This window comes from Saimiri boliviensis, chromosome 10 (genome assembly GCF_048565385.1).
Source record: "Saimiri boliviensis isolate mSaiBol1 chromosome 10, mSaiBol1.pri, whole genome shotgun sequence".
NCBI lineage: Eukaryota > Metazoa > Chordata > Mammalia > Primates > Cebidae > Saimiri > Saimiri boliviensis.
The window spans coordinates 70,549,024-70,568,761 of NC_133458.1; the positions used below are offsets into that span (position 1 = coordinate 70,549,024).

Sequence of the window (19,738 nt, forward strand, 5' to 3'; positions counted from 1 at the left end):
TGAGTCTTCTACTCCTATTCCAGGAAAAAAAAAGGGATTCCATAGTTCATATTTGGAGTATTCTTTATGACTTTTCTAACAACTTACTGGGTGCTGAGGTAGTATGATGTCAGAAATGTTGTTCTAAGGTATTCGAATTCCTCAGAAGGAATTTACAGAAGAAGTATCATCCTACCGCTTTAGCTAAGAATTGAAATATTTGCTGGACATGGTGGCTTATGCCTGCAATCCCAGCACATTGGGAGGCCAAGGCAGGCAGATCACCTGAGGTCAGGAGTTCAAAACCAGACTGGCCAACATGTTGAAAATCCATCTCTACTAAAAATACAAAAAAATTAGCTAGGCGTGGTGGTGGGCACCTGTAATCCCAGCTACTTGGGAGGCTGAGGCAGGAGAATTGCTTGAACCTGGGAGGCGGAGGTTGCAGAGAGCTAACATGTCGCCATTGCACTCCAGCCTGGGCAACAAGAGCAAAACTCCATCTCAAAAAAAAGAAAGCTATACAAAACATACATTTGTGAGATTTATTTTATATATAAATGCTCCTATCATCTTTTGTGCTTTCTTGAAATTTTCAAAAAGAGACAACTGGGATTCATGGTCAAGAACATCTCAGAGAACGTTCTATATCTGAGACAGTATTTAAAACGGCCTTGCCATACAAGCTACTAGTATTTGTAATTATAATTTTAAAAGTGATGAAACAATTCTCCTCATACAGTTGAAAAAATGTATTTTCTGTATAAGGTATCTTGATAATTCAGAGCTATAATGATAGGATATAAATAGGATGAGAAGAAAGGAAAATAATATAAAGGATGAGATCAAGCTAAACTGAGGAAATAAGAGAACATGATAGCCTAAACTCGTTACCTCAGTAGATTCAAGATGGGGTGATCATTTCTATTCTGAAAACTATAGTTATCTCTCAGGTCCCAAGGAAAAAATCAGTGTGAGGTTCAATGACACTATGAATTTTGAAACAGGAAGAGACTGGCATCTCTTAGATATTCTAGATGATACTATATGTCAAGGTCTTGAAATGCGTTTCCCTAAGAACAGCACCATAATAGATGACTCTGCTGAGTCTAGCAGCTGGTGAGAGAGTGGCTTTTTTTCTTTGGCAAATCAAACAGCAAGAGGAGGACCTCAGAGAGGACAGAAATTCCAGGAATCAAAGTTAAAGAGAAAAGTCTGAAGAAAAGGGATGATTGCAATCTAGTGAAAAAAGATGTAAAGTCTAGAGGAAGAGTCTTCAGGGATCCTAAGCGAAGCATAAGGAGCCAGGGCATGTCCCAAATCCTTTGGAGATGACAGAGCAGAAGCACAGTGCAGATTGCAACAGTGAAGGACACCGGGGACCCATAACTAGAAAAGAGATTAGAAAAAAGGAAAAGTAACTGTGTCAAAGAAGCCGATGGCCCTCAGCTTGCGAAATCAGCCAGATAAGGATAATCAGGGAGAATCTGATGGCAGTATCTAAAGAGAATGTGGGGGAAAGAACTATGAGACCATGGGCCTGTGTCCTGGAACAAGTGCATCTTAAAACAAATTTTTGTGATCTTTTCATGGGAAGTTATTTTTATGAAACTCTATATTTTCTTACAGGTCTTAGTAATGAAAATTCCTTAAAAATACACAGGTGTTTATAGGTCTGTTTCAAAGTCAGTTGGGAAGAAAAGATGTTGGGAAACTTGGTCCCACTGTGAAAGAGATCTCGGGGTAGAAGAGTCCAGCTGAAGAATAATTTGGTTCCAGCTGTAAAAAAGTTATTGATGCCCAACTTCAGAGATGTATGAAGAAAATGAAGTAAGCCAGGAATCACTCCTACAAGTACCCAGCAGGTTTCATCTGGCATTATCATCTTATCACATAAAATTACTGTTCTTTTGAAAACATTTTAATATTACTATTATTACTACTTTTTTTTGAGACAGAGTCTAGCTCTGTCACTCAGACTGGAGTGCAATGGTACAATCTCAGCTCACTGCAACCTCTACCTCCAGGGTTCAAGCAATTCTCATGCCTCAGCCTCCTGAGTAGCTGGAATTACAGGTGCCCGCCACCACGCCCAGCTAATTTTTGTATTTTATTAGAGATGGGGTTTAACCATGTTGGCCAGGCTGGTCTGAAACTCCTGACCTCGTGATCCACCCCCACCTCGACCTCCCAAAGTGCTAAGATTATAAGCATGAGCCACCATGCCCAGCACATTACTATTATTTTTATAGCCATTTTTGTTGCTCCCAAGTTAGAGAAACTACTCTATTATTCTGAAAATGTTCACAAACACATGTAGCTAATATTTTATGTGAAGGATCATCAAGCCAAAAAAACAAGAAATATTAGTGCAAGTTCATAATATTAATTGATATTTTGAAAACGACTAATATTTTGAATTAAGTAATGCCTTTTCTTCCTAATAAAATGTATTATTTCAAAGGTACTGGAATATTGCTGATGGACATATTTATAGATACAGAAGAAAAATTTAGAAGAATCAATCAATCATTTACAGATCAAGTCGTCTTTCCAATAGAAAACAAGTACCAACTAAGTATTTAATAGCAAAACATATCAATTTAGTTTTGCAGCAAGAATCATCCAAAATTAGCGAAAATATTTTATGAATATTTTTCCAAGGTTACATACATGCTATTTTAAATGATACATGTTGAATGTACTTCTTAATATTTTCAATATTATAAATAACTTGTTACAGTAACCACAGTAGGACAATTTTTTTAAGTGGCAAGCTAGTGACTGGATAAAGGGTTGGTTAAAAACATAGGAATGGTTTTTAGTTTTTCTTTAAAAAGGGCAAAGCTATAGCCAAGGAAAAGAACTTGAAAAATAATGGATTAAGAACACAGAGGATCAGAAGTTTTAGAAGATTAGGAAAACAAAATTTTATTTTTTCAGACTGACTTACTAAAAAAAAAAAAAAAAAAAAAAGCCACAAATGGAAGCAGACATTTAATTGGCTCCCCCAAAGGGATTTAGATTTACAACCTAAACTCACCATCTTTCATCCCAGCAACCATTTTTCTGCTGATAATAAAATTGGTGGCCTGTCTGGTCTTCCAGTTAACTGTTCCATTTATGCCATCAGCACAGCTTAATAAAAAAGCTTTTCAGAATAAAACAAATGTAAAAAATGAAATTAATGTCATATTAAAATGACCATCACAGATCATCTACTATTAACTGGGATCAGATTCCTTGTAGCCTAGCTAACTGTTTAATTCTAGTCAGCAAATATTTGTTGTATGTCAATACAAGAAATACACGGGGATATTAAGACAACCAAAGCACAGTTCCTGCCCCCGAAGGAGCTTCCAATCTATGGGGATTGGCAATTCATGTACAAATATATATATATATATATATATATAAAATAAATCACAGTAATTACATACACAAATGGTAGAAAGCATAAGTGCTATAAGAACATTGATGGGAACCTATTATCTCTGGCTAGGAATGTTGTGTTAAGTTTAAAGTACCTTTTAAATTCACAGTTGCATTTTGCTCACACTGGCAGCAATGACTAGGATAGGAACACTAAATAGGGGCTACTGCAAGAGTGTCGGGTAGTAGTCAGGGTGAAGCACAAGGAAACAAAAGGTGATGCCAATTACAAGACAACATAAAGACAATACTGACAACACTTTTTCAAATTGCTGGGTGTAGGGATAAAAGGAGAATCAAAGATGCCTTTGATTTTTTTTAAAATCTAGAATGACATAGAACAGTGATACATTAGGACCTCAGAAAAGTCAATTTCAAGAGAAAGATGATTAATTTGATTTGGGATATGTTAAACTTAGGGTACCAGTTGGACAGCCAGGTGAAACTAAGAGGAAGAAGAGAATGTAATGGGACTTCACTTACAGATTTAAAGTCCTTCTCCAGAGAAATGATTATTAAAGCCAAAGCCCTAGTGTGATTCCTTTAAGATACCATGTCCCTAGTAACACATACATCAAGCTCTTACATCGAATGTGATCTGGAGTAAATACATATTCCTGTTCTTGACCCATTCATTGATCCTGTTTTTCATCATCCAAACTGCCAATCTGCTGCCTACTCTCTGATTTTTCACCCTTACATTTCAGACATGATAGATTCAGGCGCCATCTTTTCTGACTACAATATTGGCTCTCCATCCTATTCTCCCTTGGGCTATCTTAGGGTAAGTTCCTTGTGGATTCAGCTCAGCCCAAGAATTCCCCAGAGGATCTGTCCCTAGCTTTTGTGTTTTGTTTTGTTTTTTGAGATGAAGTCTACCTCTACTGCCCAGGCTGGAGGGGAGTGGTATGATCTCAGCTCACTGCAACCTCCTCCTTCTCCACTCCGAAATTCTCCTGCCTCAGCCAATGGAGTAGCTGGGACTACAGGCATGCACCACCACACCTGGCTAATTTTTGTATTTTGGTAGAGACAGGGTTTTACCATGTTGGCCAGGCTGGTCTCGAACTCCTGGCCTCAGGTGATCCACCCACCTCAGCCTCCCAAAGTGCTGGGATTACAGGTGTGAGCCACCATGCCTGACCTTTCCTAGCTTCTGGACCTGAAATGAAGAAAGAATGCTCAAAAGGTAAGAAGGACAGCAAAAGCAAAATAACATGTTAATAAATACATTAACATATCAAAAGCAGAGGATGATTCAGCAAAGAAAGAAAAGAGGCAGTCATAGAGGTTGGAAAATGAAGTCTGAAGAGTCACATAAGCTAACAGAAGAGATATGTCAAGAAGAAGAGTGTGATCCTCACTTACTGCAAAAAGGCCAAAAAGGATGAGAGCTTAGAAAAGACTGCTAGATTTGAAAAGTGAGAAGTTACTGGTGACTCCTTGAAAGTGGAGTTCCAGTGGAGTGGTGAGAGTAGAAGCCAAACTGCAAAAGGCCAAGATGTGGATGCAGAAATCACAGTTAATCTTTCAAGAACGCTGGTTAGAATAGGGAAGCAAAAAGAACAAATAATAGACTGAAGAAGTAGCAAGGTAGACAAAAGGTTGGTTGTTTAGTAGGGATGACATATTTTGTATCTAAATTGAGGAAAAGATGTAAGGGGAAAGAAAGAGATTAAGGATAAAGAACAGGAACATAACTGATGAGATACAATCCAAGAAAAGGCAGAATGGGTAGGACCATGCATATGAAAGTAAAGAAAACACTTTGTACATGAGAAAAGGAAAGTAAAAACAGTAACAGTTAGTGGGGTACAGCAAACTTAACATTAAAAGGGCTCCCAACTTAATAAATCAGAGATAAAATGCTTATTTCCTTTTCAAACTAAATTTTCAGTAAAAATTTGGACTTAAATTATGAAAAATCCAAAGTTCCCTTCAAAATGAAAAAAAAAAAAATTCAAAACCCAGATTATTATTAGCAGTAGTAGTGGTAGTGTTGTTTTTAAGGATGGGGTCCACTATGTTTTCCAGGCTGGACCAGAACTCCTGGGCTCAAGCAATCCTCCTATCTCAGCTTTCCAAGTAGCTAGGACTACAAGCACTGCTGGGACCACTGCAGTTAGCTAAAACTGAGGTTACTAATTTAAGCATTATATGTAGTATGCTTATATCAAAATGTCACAGGCACCCTCTATATATGTACAACCATTAGATGTCCATAATAAAAAATTTTAAAAGTTGTTAAACCAAGTTATTAAAAACAAACAAACAAAACTTCAGGTGATCACGTCAGTGATATGCTGCAGTAAAAATAAAAATCCACAGCACCCCCCAAAATAAGCTACTTAATTTGTATTCAATTAAAAAAATATGTCAAATTGAGAATATTAATTTTATCTACTAAATTTTATCTACCAATCTTATGATTTGTCTGATAATTTATGTAATTAACTGGTTATATATTTTTAAATCTAAATGAATAATACAGTAGGCATTTCCTAATAATCTAAGCTAACACAGGATCAGAAATGCTAATATTGTCTCTTGTGGCAAAATACTCCACCTCCGGGGTTTTTCTGATGGCTATGTTCCAAAAGCAACACCCTGCTTACGTAAGAATCACATAGGCAGCTCCCTCAAAATTCACATTCACATGTACCCCCAAAATATAGATAGTAAAAAAATTTTTAAACACATGTTCATGACTCCACCATGGAGAGTCTAGGTAGGTGGGTTACACAATTCTATCAGGTAATTCACATACACAATTGTGAACTCTAGAAGACAGATGAGCCATCACAGAACCCAAAGAAATATATACTATTATCTGAGTTACATATACAACAAATGTAGAGCTGACCTTAGAACTGAAAACCCTACCCATTCCAACCTCCAGCTGATTTGCAGATAGAGCCAATTTGCAAAAACATGTAAGACCCTGCTGGATAGTGGAAAAATCCCAACTAGAAGGTCAAAAAACAGGTGGCCAGATTCTTTTCTACAACTTTCCAAAGAACAATGTATGTGTGGATATGACAAGCAACATTTAGATTTAACTGCTTCCCATTACCAGCTCCTAAGCAAGGTGCTTTCACATATACTGTCTAATTCAATCCTTACAAAACCAAATCAATCTTTTAATGTGTCTGAAGATTATAGAGGCTTAATCTTACAGCAGAATGGAATAAATCCTGCAGGCAAGCAGACACTCTATAGAACTCTCCATTTCTCCATGGACTGGGTAGTTACCATAAAGAAAGAATGGGTTGAGTGCCCAGACAGCTTCTCTTTTGTTCCTTCCTTTATACTAGCTCAGTAGTTCTCAGACTATGTTGTGCATAAGAATTATTGCTCAGAGTGATACACACAAAACTACACATACTACCTTGTGGGTGATTTAAAGGATTTACTAGGATAACTTTAAGTCTATGGAATTTTTTCTTAAACTCTTGCTTTTAGAATCTGACTAACCCAGCAAAATATTTAACACCACTACATGTCCTTGGCTAGTGAATCAATGCATCATTGCTCATACTTTCCAGTTCTAAAGTATAAGGGGAGTCTAGTTGCCTTTTACAGGATTCAAAAAGCAAATTGAATTGGGTGTCTCAATTGTTTAAAAAGAGAGGCAGGGTAGAACAGTTTAAACAAAACACACAGCTATTGCTCTATTTCAAGGCCAGCACTGCTTTTGAGCACATTCATTTTTTTAAAGTTTGTATTGATCTATATGAAGTCCTACTTTGACCACAGAAGACTGAAGTTCAATAAATCTCAATAAAAGGACAATGTTTTATGGCTCTACTCCCCAGGCAATATCACTAAAGGCAAGACACGATGCCACAAATGATGTGGCTGCTTAAACATTCAAGTCTCACACATTGAGGAAGAACCCTCAATAACGGAAATAACTATTTGTTTTAAATTGTATGTACAATATCCTGGATCCACTTGACTACTTGTACGGAGTATTGTATTCCATACATTGATAAGTGCAGAGTACTCACTGAAAAAGGCTAGTATTTTAAAGTTTAATTTTCATTAGAAAATAACCAATGCATTTTTTCACTTGAGAATGAATTTCTCTAGGATGGAAAAAGATGACTCAATATTTAAAATAGTTATCCTACCTAAAACTTTTCAATATTAAATCTAATGTGTAAAGATATGTCAATCTGAAGAGACTCGTTCTTGAACTTCCTCCAAAGATAATGGACTACTCTCAGAAATCTTAAAAGGAAGAGAACACCACTGTGCTCACCAGGTTCATGGTAATCTATGCTACAATTATATCTGGGTGCGAATTTTATTCTAGTTCATAAACACAAAAGCAAAGACTCACAGGCATCTTGCATTTACACATCCTAAACTAAAAAGGCATTCACACAATTAGCCAGGATATCACTGTACACAATTTAATAATCTTTTCAATGTTCGCTCTTCAAAATCATCAAAGCCTAAATTAATCCAAAGGTGGCTGGCATGCCTTCACCTTCCCCAGAAACCATACAACAGTTAAAGTTTGACTCAAGAGTCCATGATTCATTTTGAGTCTTGTAGCAGCATGACTACATTTCATCTGGCCCGGGGCAAGCACTCTCTGAAGAGATACTACTCTTTCCCAAACCTGAATAATTTGCTGACTGGGGGAGGAAAGGATTGCTATTTAATAAAAGTAATTGAAGAGCTGTGAATAGTGACTGATTGCTGATGAGCTAATCAGAATATCAAGGAATGGAAATAATAAATAATAACTTATTCAGACATCACTGTCCAAGTAAACAGCAGGATATGCCAAATGAAATTTAATCTGATTATCATACTCACCTTAAAACCAAACTGTCAAGTCTTTCTCTGTCCACTACTTCATCTGTCTCTTTCATATTCTACTCTAAGGGGAATGGAAGACTTTGTTTACAGAAGTTGGTTATACAGTTCACCTGTCCCACATCCCTTCCCTTCTCTACCATCCCCATCCAAGTTGCTATGTTGCTCCCTGACTCTCTACATTTTTCTCTTCCCTTCTTTTATGTAATTCTCATCACTTTTTAAATTGTTTCCTATATCAAAACGTTGTTTTTATAGTTTTCTCTCTAAAAAACGTAAGTTGACCATTACTTCTCTTCTTTAGCTACCATGTCGAAAATACTAAGTGCTGGATACTACACTAGGGGTTTTACACATATTAACTAATGTAATCCTTACAATGACTATGTGAAGTAGGTAGCATTTGCTTTATTTTACAAGACTACCAAGTTTAAGAAAATTATGTTAACTTATCCCAAGTCATATGTTTACTAAGTGGCAGAGTTGAATTTTGAACCCATTTCGTGGCTGACTGCCAAGTCTATGTCACGTACACATCAATACTACCCCCAAATACAGTCATGTATTGCTTTAACAATGGGGATACTTTTTGAGAAATATATTGTTATGTGATTTTGTTGTTGTACAATCATAGAATGTACTTACACAAAATGATATATACATTTTAATTTATACTTTTTTTTCCATATAGAAAACCAAAGTCCCCATTACCATTACTCTGCTATTGCTGTGCAGTGGAAATTAATTTCATGCATTATGGGCATCAAAACCAAAATGAAAACAATTTGTTGAAAGAAAAAGCTTTAAATTTTGAAACCTATGGGGAAAAAATAAATGGTTTTGTTAAGGAGGATTGTCTAGTCCAACCTCTGAAAGGAGTCAGGAAAAGATAATCCTAAAAGAAATGTTAGAGCAAGACTTTAATGAAGGATGCCAGAAGAAGCTAAAAAATTAGATACTACAGAGTGAAATAAAACTGTAGTGCAGAAAGGCAGTGTTTAACATCAGTCTCTACAGAGGGTCTGGGTTCAAATCCTAATTTTTGTCCATTTGGCAAGTTACTCAATGTTTCTGTGCCTCAGTTTCCTCATCTGGAGTAGAATAGTACTCATACCAGAGAGAGATTGTTGAGTATTAAATGACATAATACATTTAAGAACTTCAGAAGAATGTCTACCATATAATGATGTCCTCAAAAAATGAAAACTATCATTATATTTACTCTTCTAATTTGAAGAAAATTTTGGATTTCTTTAAATACAGTCATTTTTAAAAATATATTTTCAAATGAAAAAAACTGCCATCACTACAGGTGGCATTATATAATACTGCACTCTCACTTTTTTCCATAATCATGACACATATGAAAAATGATATTCTATAGAAATACACAGAGAGTCAACTGTAGAGGCTACTCAGAAGAAGAGGCAACAGCCATACCAAACTCCACCACGTGACTGCCCAAGGGCTAAGAAGATGGCATCTCAGACAGTCCTCATTCTCCACACTCAGGCAAGTTGAAAGCTCCAGTTTAACCCTTGAGAGAAGCCAGATGTATTAAGAAATTAATTATATCGATATTTATATTCTGACTTTTATAAACTTTTAGATTTTTATTTAGAGGAAACAATGCAACAAAAGCAAAATTTTATGTATGAGCAAGATTTAACTGCATTAAACACATCAAAATTGAGTGGAAAGTTCCATGTTCAATACAAGAAGTATTGGTTTGACAGAATAGTTAATGGAAAAGGTAAGGTTATTCATTTCTGTTGGTATTTTTTGCTCCTTTGCTCAAATAGCCTGAGAAGGTAAGTTTGGGTTTCCACTCATGGGAGCGGTACTATGTAAGTCAGATGAAATAGGAGCACCAGTGGGAACTTTAACACAAATGATGCATATAAACAACAGTTAATATGCACATTATAATTTAATGTCCTTATTTATACAATGTTGGACTGTTGTGATAAAATTAGTGAAAAGCAGAATACAAAACAGTATACAGGCAATGTAAAATCTAATGTAATAGTGCAATCTAGTGGAAAAGGATTAAAAAGCCAAGTATATGAGCTATTGGGTTGGGGAGGTAAAGCTACAGGAAAAATTTCCATCACAATAAAAAAATAACAAGGCTCACATGATCTTTCCAACTAAGTAACCTCTAAAGAATGAATATTCTTATATTGGATGTTTGCTGTAAATTGTTATTAATTTTCTTAATTATAAAAGCCATACATTCTCACTGTATTATATTACATTCCAATAGTATAACCAGAAGGGTACAAAATAAAAAATATTCTCTCTCATATCCCTGTTGCCATCCACCACTGTCACTGCCTAGGGTATCTATTCTTAATCGTCTTGGCATCTTTTCTGTATTTCATGTGTGTGCACATAAAAACACATACCATCACATTTTTTCACTTAGAATATATCTTGAACATGTTTACATGACAGCACATTTTAAGGCTACATTGTTTTCTGCTATGTGTCTCAATCGTAATTTATTTATCATCACCTCAAACAAAGCTTGTCTATGATCTTTCCCTTAAAAACTGATCCTATTCCAGCCTTCTTCATCCCATGTGTGGCACCACTATCTGTCCTCACGTAGATGACAGAAATCTGGAAATCATCCTTGAAATCTCCTCCCAACAAACTCAACACCAAATTCAATGCAACACTCGTTCCCGTTGATTTTTATCCCCCAAAATATCCCTGCTATCTTCATCTCCTAGTCACCACCCTAGCCCACAAAGTCATCATCTTTATCCTCAATTGCTGAAGGAGCCTAAGTAGTCTGCTGCAAGCTATTCTGACCCCTCCAACCCTTTCCTCACAAACAGCTAAAGTGCTCTTTTTGAAATGCAGATCTGATCATGTCCGGGTTAAACACCTGCAAAGATGTTCCCACTGCTCTTAGAATAAAATTAAACCCTTTAAGTTAGTCTACCAGGTCCTGCAAAATTTGTTCCTTGACTTCCTCTCCAGCCTCATTTAACATTGTGTTCACCCTTCTCTTTCCACTCCAACTTCACTAGACTTCTTTTAGCACTTTCTGTTTACCATATTCAACCTGCCCCAGGGCCTCTACAGAGGTCTTCCTTTTACCTCAAATATACGTACCCTCATTACTACCAATTACTCATCCTTAAGATCTGAGTACTTCCTTGGAAAAGCCTTCCTTAAACCCCCTCTCTGGCCAAATCCTCTACTTAAAAGTTCTAGTCATGTTTGTAGCACTTACCATAGTTTTAAGAGCAAATTTATATGTGTAATTGTTTGATGAATCAAATAATCTTGAAAAACAAAAAACAAAACAAAAAAAAAACCCTGTTCTTTGTCAACCTCACTAGTGTAAAAGGTTTCTCAATAGCCGAGCTGTGTATCCCCAGCATCTAGCATGGGGTCTCAAAACTAGTCTATACTAAAAAAAAATGAACGAATAAAAGAATTACTGGCTGGGTAATTACGAGTGCATTGGCTCATACCTGTAATCCCAACACTTTCGGAGGCCGAGGCGGGTGGATCACCTGAGGTCAGGAGTTCAAGACCAGCCTGGTCAACATGGTGAAACCCTGTTTCTACTAAAAATACAAAAAAATTAGCCAGGCATGGTGGCTGGCACCTGTAATCCCAACTACTTGGAAGGCTGAGGCAGGAGAATCACTTGAACCCAGGAGGCAGAGGTTGCAGTGAGTGGAGACCACGCCATTGTACTCTAGCCTGAGCAACAAGAACGAAACTGTGTCTCAAAAAAATTTTTTTTCTAGTTTTTCATTATGATTATCAATACTGTAATAAAAATCCTTATCTGTATCTTTGAGTACTTTCACCAGTATATCTGTAAGCTAGATTTCTAGCAGTAAAATGGTTAGACAAAAAATAATGTATATTTCAAATTCTGATAAGCACATAAGTAATCTGTTCTGTTCCTACTTCTGCAGTACTGATTTTGAGGGAAATCAACCCTGTAACTACAGAAAATAAAAGATATTAAAAGTGCTACATCGATTATTTCATAGAAAAGAAAAGCCAATGTCATTTTACTGCACAGCAAGAAAAATGAATTTGCCAAGGAGGAAAAACAAAACCTCAGGGATATTTTTTCTCTTCTTTTGCTTTCCAAGGTAAAAGAGGAGCTATACTTCTTTGCATACTACTGAAGAAAATAGATGACAAAGATTCCACTTTAGCTGCTGTAAGAAAATTACTCCGATTCCTTCTTTCAAATTTGCAGCGAACCCCAAATCTCCATAATAATCAAAGTGGTGACCAGATGAATGAGTGGGAAAGAATGGGAAAGAATTTATACCAGAGCTGCCTAACTCCTAAACATTTTTGAAATGAGCGGGTTCATTTATCAGAAAAGAAAGTCTGCATACATGTCATAACAGATGCTGTGGCGATTCCCGTGGTACAGGATGCCAAAGATCTATTCCAAAAAACTGATTAGTCTAAGGCAATTAGATAGAAAGTGAAATGTGCTAAACAGGAGTGGTTTTTAAATAATAAAATGCACTTAAACTGCTATGGTATAAACATTGCATAAAAATTCTTAAATGAAGATACAGAAAAAAAAAAAAATTCTACCGGAGAGCTACCAAAGAAGAAAACGGCACTGTGGCTTTCATTAACATATTGTTTCCAAGAATATAACAATAATCATGCCAGCATCTCATGTTTTGAGGCTACCTATTTATTTCTCAAGGTAACTCCTTTAAGTTTCAAAATGTAAACATTGAGAATTATTACTTCCAAAGCAGGGGAGCCGGAGCTGGAGCAAGCAAGCTGCATTCAAGGAATTACAAGTGGTCGCCAGTAGATCAGCTGAGGATTGACAAGCCAGAAACTCAACTTAGAGCTTTTCTGTCTTGGAAATAAGAACTCAGCCCAAGAATGCCCGTGGCATCTTCAACAACTGGGATGCAAGCCATCACAAATTGCCATTTGCATTATTACAATCCCACAAAAGTGCACGGGGCCCTTTTATAAAAGAGAGAATAAGGAGAGGAGAAAGTTGTTCAACATTAGAAACATACTTCATACAGTCAGAGTGAAAGTGCCTACATTTCTGACCCAACAACTGGAGTGGAAGAGAAAGTTCTAAGTGTGAAGCAGAAGTGAAAGCTGCAGCGAAACGTTAGAAAAGATGACAGAAGAATTTTTCTATCATTTCTTCACCTCTTTCATTAGACTTCTTAGTGTGCAAGAACTAAGAAGTCCAGGGCACAAAAATAGCTTCTGTAGAATCCAAAACTATTCAAAAGGGTTCCGGTAAAGAAGCCCTATATACTCCACAAATTCATTTTGAGAAATCACATTTTCAAAGTTTGATATAGTAGCCAAAATAAACAATCAATAGGCAGATGATCACATAGGAAAGAAAAATCTGCCTCAAGACATGTCTGAAAAACTAAGAATGTACCCTTAAGCCAGGCAGAAGCCAGGCTAATCTGAAACAGACAGAAGTTGAAAACATTTAATTAAAATATTTTATTTTGCTATGTAAAAGCCGAAAATTGTAACTGTTAAGTTTTATAGAGAGATATATCACAAGGGAGGGGAGGTTGCCGAAGGAACCCTATTTCTCCCTGGAGAAGAGGCGGCTGAGCTCTAGCACTCAAACTGCCTCCTCTAGCCCTGGGTATCCTCGGCATCCACGGTCACTCAGCCCCAGAAGCCTGCTCGGACAGAGCAAGAAATTCCAGGAAAGAGTAATTCTGGGAAGCAAATTAAGCAAGTTAAGACACTTTGCAGGGGGAAAAGGAATCTAATTTTCTTCTCAGGTTTTCATATTTGAAATAGAATGAGAGAGAGAGGAGGGTGTGTGTTAAATTACCCCGTTTTTCAAGCTGTAAGAAATGAACTTGCAACACACAGGGCTATTCTTTTTAGACAGTTTATCAGAAAAAATAAAATGTTCTCATCACAAGTATCTTTCAGGTCTATACTAAAATGTTATCATGACCTTCAAATTAAATATTCATTGCAGGAAATGTGAATATTTCTGATATTTAAAGAACAGAACAAATAAAGTTGATTGTCTTGTTGAGCTTCACTGTTAGGAAGGCCTTAAGTTGAAATCTATCTGTACCTTTCACCCACCGGTGCTAGTTCTCTATTTTCCGAAGCAAACAGCAGAGAGTTCATGTCGGCTGTTCGGTCTTCTCAAGTTAAACATTTCCAGACCCTGTTAGGATACCTCCTATGACAGAATTGCCAGACCCCTCAACATCCCCATGGACGGCTCTGGAAGTTGTCTAATTTGTCAACATCTCTCTTTAAATATGACAGCCAGAAATTGACACAATACTACAGATGTGGTTGATTAGAGCACGGTACTATAAATTTTTGTGACATATGGACACTACCCTACTACCAGAACCTAACTAATTTTTTTTCTTTTGCAACCATGTCATGTCACTGGTTCCTATTAACCTTCGTTTTCCTAAAGAACTGCCACTATACAAAGTCACCTCCATACTTCCATACCAATGAATTATGATGCATTTACTATTATATTTTTTTTGTTTTTAGCATAGCATTGCAACCTATTTAAGAACTGTGTTAACTCTGAATTGTTATCTAACAGCTATCCCTTTTCAATTCGTCCATGGATTTTTAAAGCAAGCCTCCTAGACCTTCATCAAAGTCATTCACACAAATGCTGAGGAAGAAAAAACTCGGGGGAAAGGCTTGTGATCCTTATGCAGGGACAATTCCTGACCCAAACCCAAGAACCTATACACCTTCCCGTTGCTGGTTCAGTCTGCCTCCCGCGCACACAGCAATACCGCTAATTAATCTGCACACCACTTCATACATAAAAGCATCCTGCATCCTTGACAAATGCATCGCTGAAAGCAGGATTAACTTACCTTTCAAAACAAAGTGGAAGAAATCTACACATATTAAAATTATATAAAAATGTGTATGTACACAGAATAAAGACTAGAAGGGATACAGCATCAATGGAAATGGTTGTTCCACTGTCAATCTGTGGAAACCGGAGGTTTGCTTTTTACTTAATAGTGTCTTTAATACGGGGTTACATTGTTTACCAAATTTAAAACACTCGGAATTATGAAGAGGATTTGGCTTTCAAGCAATCCATGTGAATGGATTTAAGAGCATAGAGACTCTATCTGATCCTACCAACCTGAAAACTTGAATAAGAAACATATTCACTTGAAAAGACTTGTTGATACCTAGAAACACTGGCTTTTTCTTCTTTATTATTTTTTTCCTTGTACTGCTACTTTAGGCTTAATATTTCTGGAAATCAGGGAGATAGCAGACTGGAGAACTGGATTCTGAAGTTTAGAAAAAGCCTGCATGCAGTGTGTATTAGTCTATGTATGCCCCTCTGTCTGTCTGTCTGTCTGTCTCTGCTGGTGAGGTTGAGAGGGATAGAAAGAAAACAGTCATTATACTGATATTTCTGTGAAGCTCTGGACTAAAATGGAGCAAAGTGTAAAAGTGATCTCCCCTCCAGCCCAAGAATTTCTAACGAACACATAAACCTGTATTATCAATTCCCCTATGGTCATTTTTTTACACTGGGGTTAGGAAATAAGTGGAAGGGTGAGTTTTAAGGAAAGGATTCGGGTAGAGTATGGGTAATTAGTAAAAAAGAAAAAGGAAGAAGGTGACTGGGTATTTTGGAGAAAATATGATCTGTAAATATTGCACTTATAAGAATCAGAAACAATCTAAATATTTGACTTTTAACAAATCAGGATTTCTCCACTGCATCAATATTTGTGTACAGCATGATTTTCTCCAGTGGAAAGCTAGTATTAGCAACTACATACATGTTATCTTTATTTCTTTGAGGTTGTCTCTATCCCGTTTTTATTAGTGCTGTCCCTTATTTTCAATGTCTGTGAGACAAGTAAAAATTCTACTTTGCTTAGAAATGCAATTTGTCTACCATACCATAAGTTAAGCAAAATACATGAAGCAAATCAACAGCTTTTAGATTTATGGCAAACTGTTGTAAAAATTGATAAAATGTTTAATACAAAGTCCACTTACTGTTTGACAAGTGGAAATTCTACTTTGCTTAGAAATACATTTTCTCTACTATAATAGAACCTAAGCCAAATACAGGTGGTAAGTCGGCAGGTTGGTAAATCTATAGCAATTGCCATTATAAATGAATAAGGTGTCAAAATAGAAAGTCCAGTTATTATTTGACAACTGAAAATTTTACTTTGCTTAGAAATACATTTTCTCTACCATATTAGAAATTAAGCCAAATACATATGGTAAGTCAGCAGATTCATAGATCTGTAGCAAATTGTCACTAAAAAGGAATAAAATGTCCAAATAGAAATTACAATTATTATTTTACAAGTGAAAATTCCAGTTTGCTTTGAAATAGTTTTTCTAACACCCTAGAACTTAAACTAAATACATAAGGTAAATTCAACAGCTTTAAAAATACATGGCAAATTTTCATTAAATGGGTAAAATGTCCAAAGAGAAAGTCTAGTTATTATCTAACAAGTGAAAATCCCACTCTGTTTTCAAATACAATTTTCTTACCATACTAGAAATTAAATATAGGTGTTACATCAACAGCTTTGTAGATCGACAGTAAACACTCATAAAAATAGATAAAATGTCTAAATTCAAAGCCCAGTTATTATTTGATAAAATAAATAATACCCATTAACTCCTCTTTGCTGTATATTCAACCATTTGCAAAACCGGCAGAAAAAGTCAACACCAGTAATAAATATCGGAGAAAATAAAAAATTCACATAGATATTAAATATCCAAAAAATGTTTAAAGTTCTTATCTATTAATTTTGTTTTGGTTTGGTTTTGAAAGTTTTCGTTGTTCTAGATAACACAAAAATGTTACCTAAAGTATTGCTCTATTAATGTTATCTTTTAGTTTTACTTTTAATGTTGTTTTATTTTTTTGGATAACAAAAAGGTTTTATCTAAATTACTTGTTTACTGATGCTGTTTTTTCCTTAGAAAATTCTATTCCTAAGCCAAGTGAAAATATTTTCATATGTAGGGGAATTAAAAAAAACACAATATGTTAGAATAGTGAGATCAGAGAAAATTCTTCTCAGTTTTCTGGTTTTATATATTTATGTACTAAGGTTGTTCACTTAAAATTTTAATTAGAAAAATTAATTAATATTATTTCCTTTAAAGAAAGCTCTGCAAACTTAATGTTATTTAACATTTAAAGGCTATTTGGAAAGAAAATAACTGAGGAGAATTAATTTGATCCTGTTTTTAACTTTTAGAAAGTATTTATCTGCAATCCTATGAAAAAATATTTACTGTGATACTAAGTAAGATTCTCTATATGCATAGAGAATGTCTGAAAAAGCAGACTCTTTAATGTTTACTGGCGTTATTGCAGGGTGAGGAGGTTACAGGTGACCTTTTATTCTTTATAGCTTTTTAAGGGTTTTCTCTCCTGAATTCTGTACAATGACTAGAAATTACATTTAGTATGGTAAAATACTAATTAAGGTTTTTTAAAAAGTCCTGGTTAACATTTTGAAATGAAAAAATCAAATTGATTCAAACTTATTCAAACTTTTAAAGTCTTAAGATGGATTTTTGAACTTGAAATATTTCTACTTTTCATCTATACTGATTTTCTATCTCAGCTTTTAGAAAAATAATGTCTCAGTTAACAAGGTGAAGTAACTTTTGAATTTAAACAAACAAAACTCCTAAGAATTTGACTGTCAGCGGTCACCGGAATAGTACTCTTCCAAGCATAAGGTATCCTGAAATTATTCTATCTTGCAGAATAGGGTGAACATCCTAAAGATTAAATTAAAGGGCATTTCTAAAAAGTATAATTGTGTTCATCCAACTTCCTAGGAAAATGTCTTTGTTAAAAAGCTGCACTTCATTCATTCATGTTCCTGATGGTGGATATTTTATCTCTAATCAAAAGTAAAATCTTCGTAAATGAGCTAGTTTTGTTTATTCCTAGAAAGACTGGCTTTTAAAGTGTGGTGCCTGCAACGTTGTAATGACAATAAGTCTAATTCTTATTGATCCGCTAAGTATAAAATAATCTGTAGCAATGTTATTAATGTGCTCAATTTTGCTCTTCAAATATGAAAGCGTTTTATCTGTGTTTCAGAAATCTAACTCAGCTGTAGACAATTTGGTTTTCCCTTTTAACTTAAACTTCTTTTACTAAGATCATCAACAGATTGTCAGTTTCCCAAGCGCCTAACATTGAGGCGCTCAGATGGGTATTCGCTTTAAGGTTTTATTTAGCGTCCTTCCTCATCACTATTTGAGAGTCTTATCAGCTACTGCAATTTTCCCTGACATTAAATATATATGTTCATAGTATAAATGCACGCAAATACCTGTGGCCAAATCTCGGCAACCGGCTGGAGAGGATTAAACGTGAGGTTGCCGTGACTAAACGCCTTCATTCACCCTACAAGATTTAGGAAAACGTAACGTTGCAGGGGAAGCAAGGTCTGTGTGTAAACCGCCTCAATCACCAACAAAAGTCCGTAGCTGGGAGCCTCTGAAGCCCGCCAAACACACTGGAGGCATCCACAGCTGCTTTAAATTGGTTTTCGTTTCTGGAAATAGCGCGCTTGGTGCGGCTGCATCTCTTGGCCTCCAGCCGGGGTTAACCCTGACCTGAACGCCCTGTTCGGCTCCCAGCATTTCATGATTCCGCTTCCCTGCTCAGTAAAACCTAAGAAAACCGAGATTTCCGCCACCGAAAAATGCACTTAGCAAGAGGGGGGAATTCGGTGTTTTAAATGTCACATTTTTGTGTTCTCTATCACGATTAAGAAAAGGAGAAAAGATGTGTTTGTGCAGCGGGGACGCAGCTTGACACCCATTTCCTTTGGCTCTCATCCCGGCCAGAGCCCAATCGCGGGGAAACGTGCCCCCCGCCCCCAGAAAAACAGGCAGCGACCCCCACCCAGCCCTTTGCCGCAGGGATCCAGCGAGGACTACCCTGGGGCTGGGCGGGAAGGAGGATGTTGGGAAAGAGAATTGGAGATGGAATTTTTGCGCCCGCAGAGCAGGGAGGGGCCCGCGGGGGAGCGGGGGAAAAAGGCCAGGGGTCAAGCCTGGGGACAGATAAGCTGGGCCTGGGCCGGGAAAATGGGGTACAGGGCGTACTGAAGGAGCGGCGCGGTGGGGTCTGGGGCAGAAAGAGGGGCCAGTGCCCAAAGGGCGCGCCCAGGCGCCCGGAACCCGAGCGGGGGAGGGGGAGGCGGCGGCCTGATGGCCCCGGGACCTCCGCGTCGCGCGCAGGCCACTAACCTGTCAGCAAGAATGTGCCAGTGGTCGCGGGGCTCATCCTGCGTGTCCCCCGACCCTGTCCCGTCCAAGCACAGGGGTCTCCCAGCTCCCACCACCGGGGCAATAGCATTCTTGGCCTGGCTAGGCCGTCCGTCCTCGATTCTCCCCTCCCCTCCCTTTCTTCTTCCCTCCCAGCTTGGCCAGTTCAGCATCAGCATCCCGC

At 37.0% G+C, this 19,738-nt stretch overlaps 1 protein-coding gene across 18 annotated transcripts in view; it reads right to left on the reverse strand.

Annotated features, from left to right (window-relative positions):
* Nucleotides 1-19,731, reverse strand: part of SGCE (sarcoglycan epsilon) — a 69,702-nt gene extending 49,971 nt beyond the window's left edge. For 6 of the 18 annotated variants that reach the window (XM_039472666.2, XM_003921217.4, XM_074379455.1 and 3 more), the window contains exon 1: nt 19,537-19,729. In XM_039472666.2, the coding sequence (XP_039328600.1) occupies nt 19,537-19,645 (109 nt within the window). In that variant the 5' untranslated portion in view covers nt 19,646-19,729. Of the gene's footprint in view, nt 1-3,022; nt 3,131-8,241; nt 9,779-19,536 lie in introns of those variants that run through there. The other 12 variants (XM_074379450.1, XM_074379448.1, XM_074379454.1 and 9 more) reach the window with 11 other exon arrangements.
* Nucleotides 19,732-19,738: the final 7 nt, after the last annotated feature.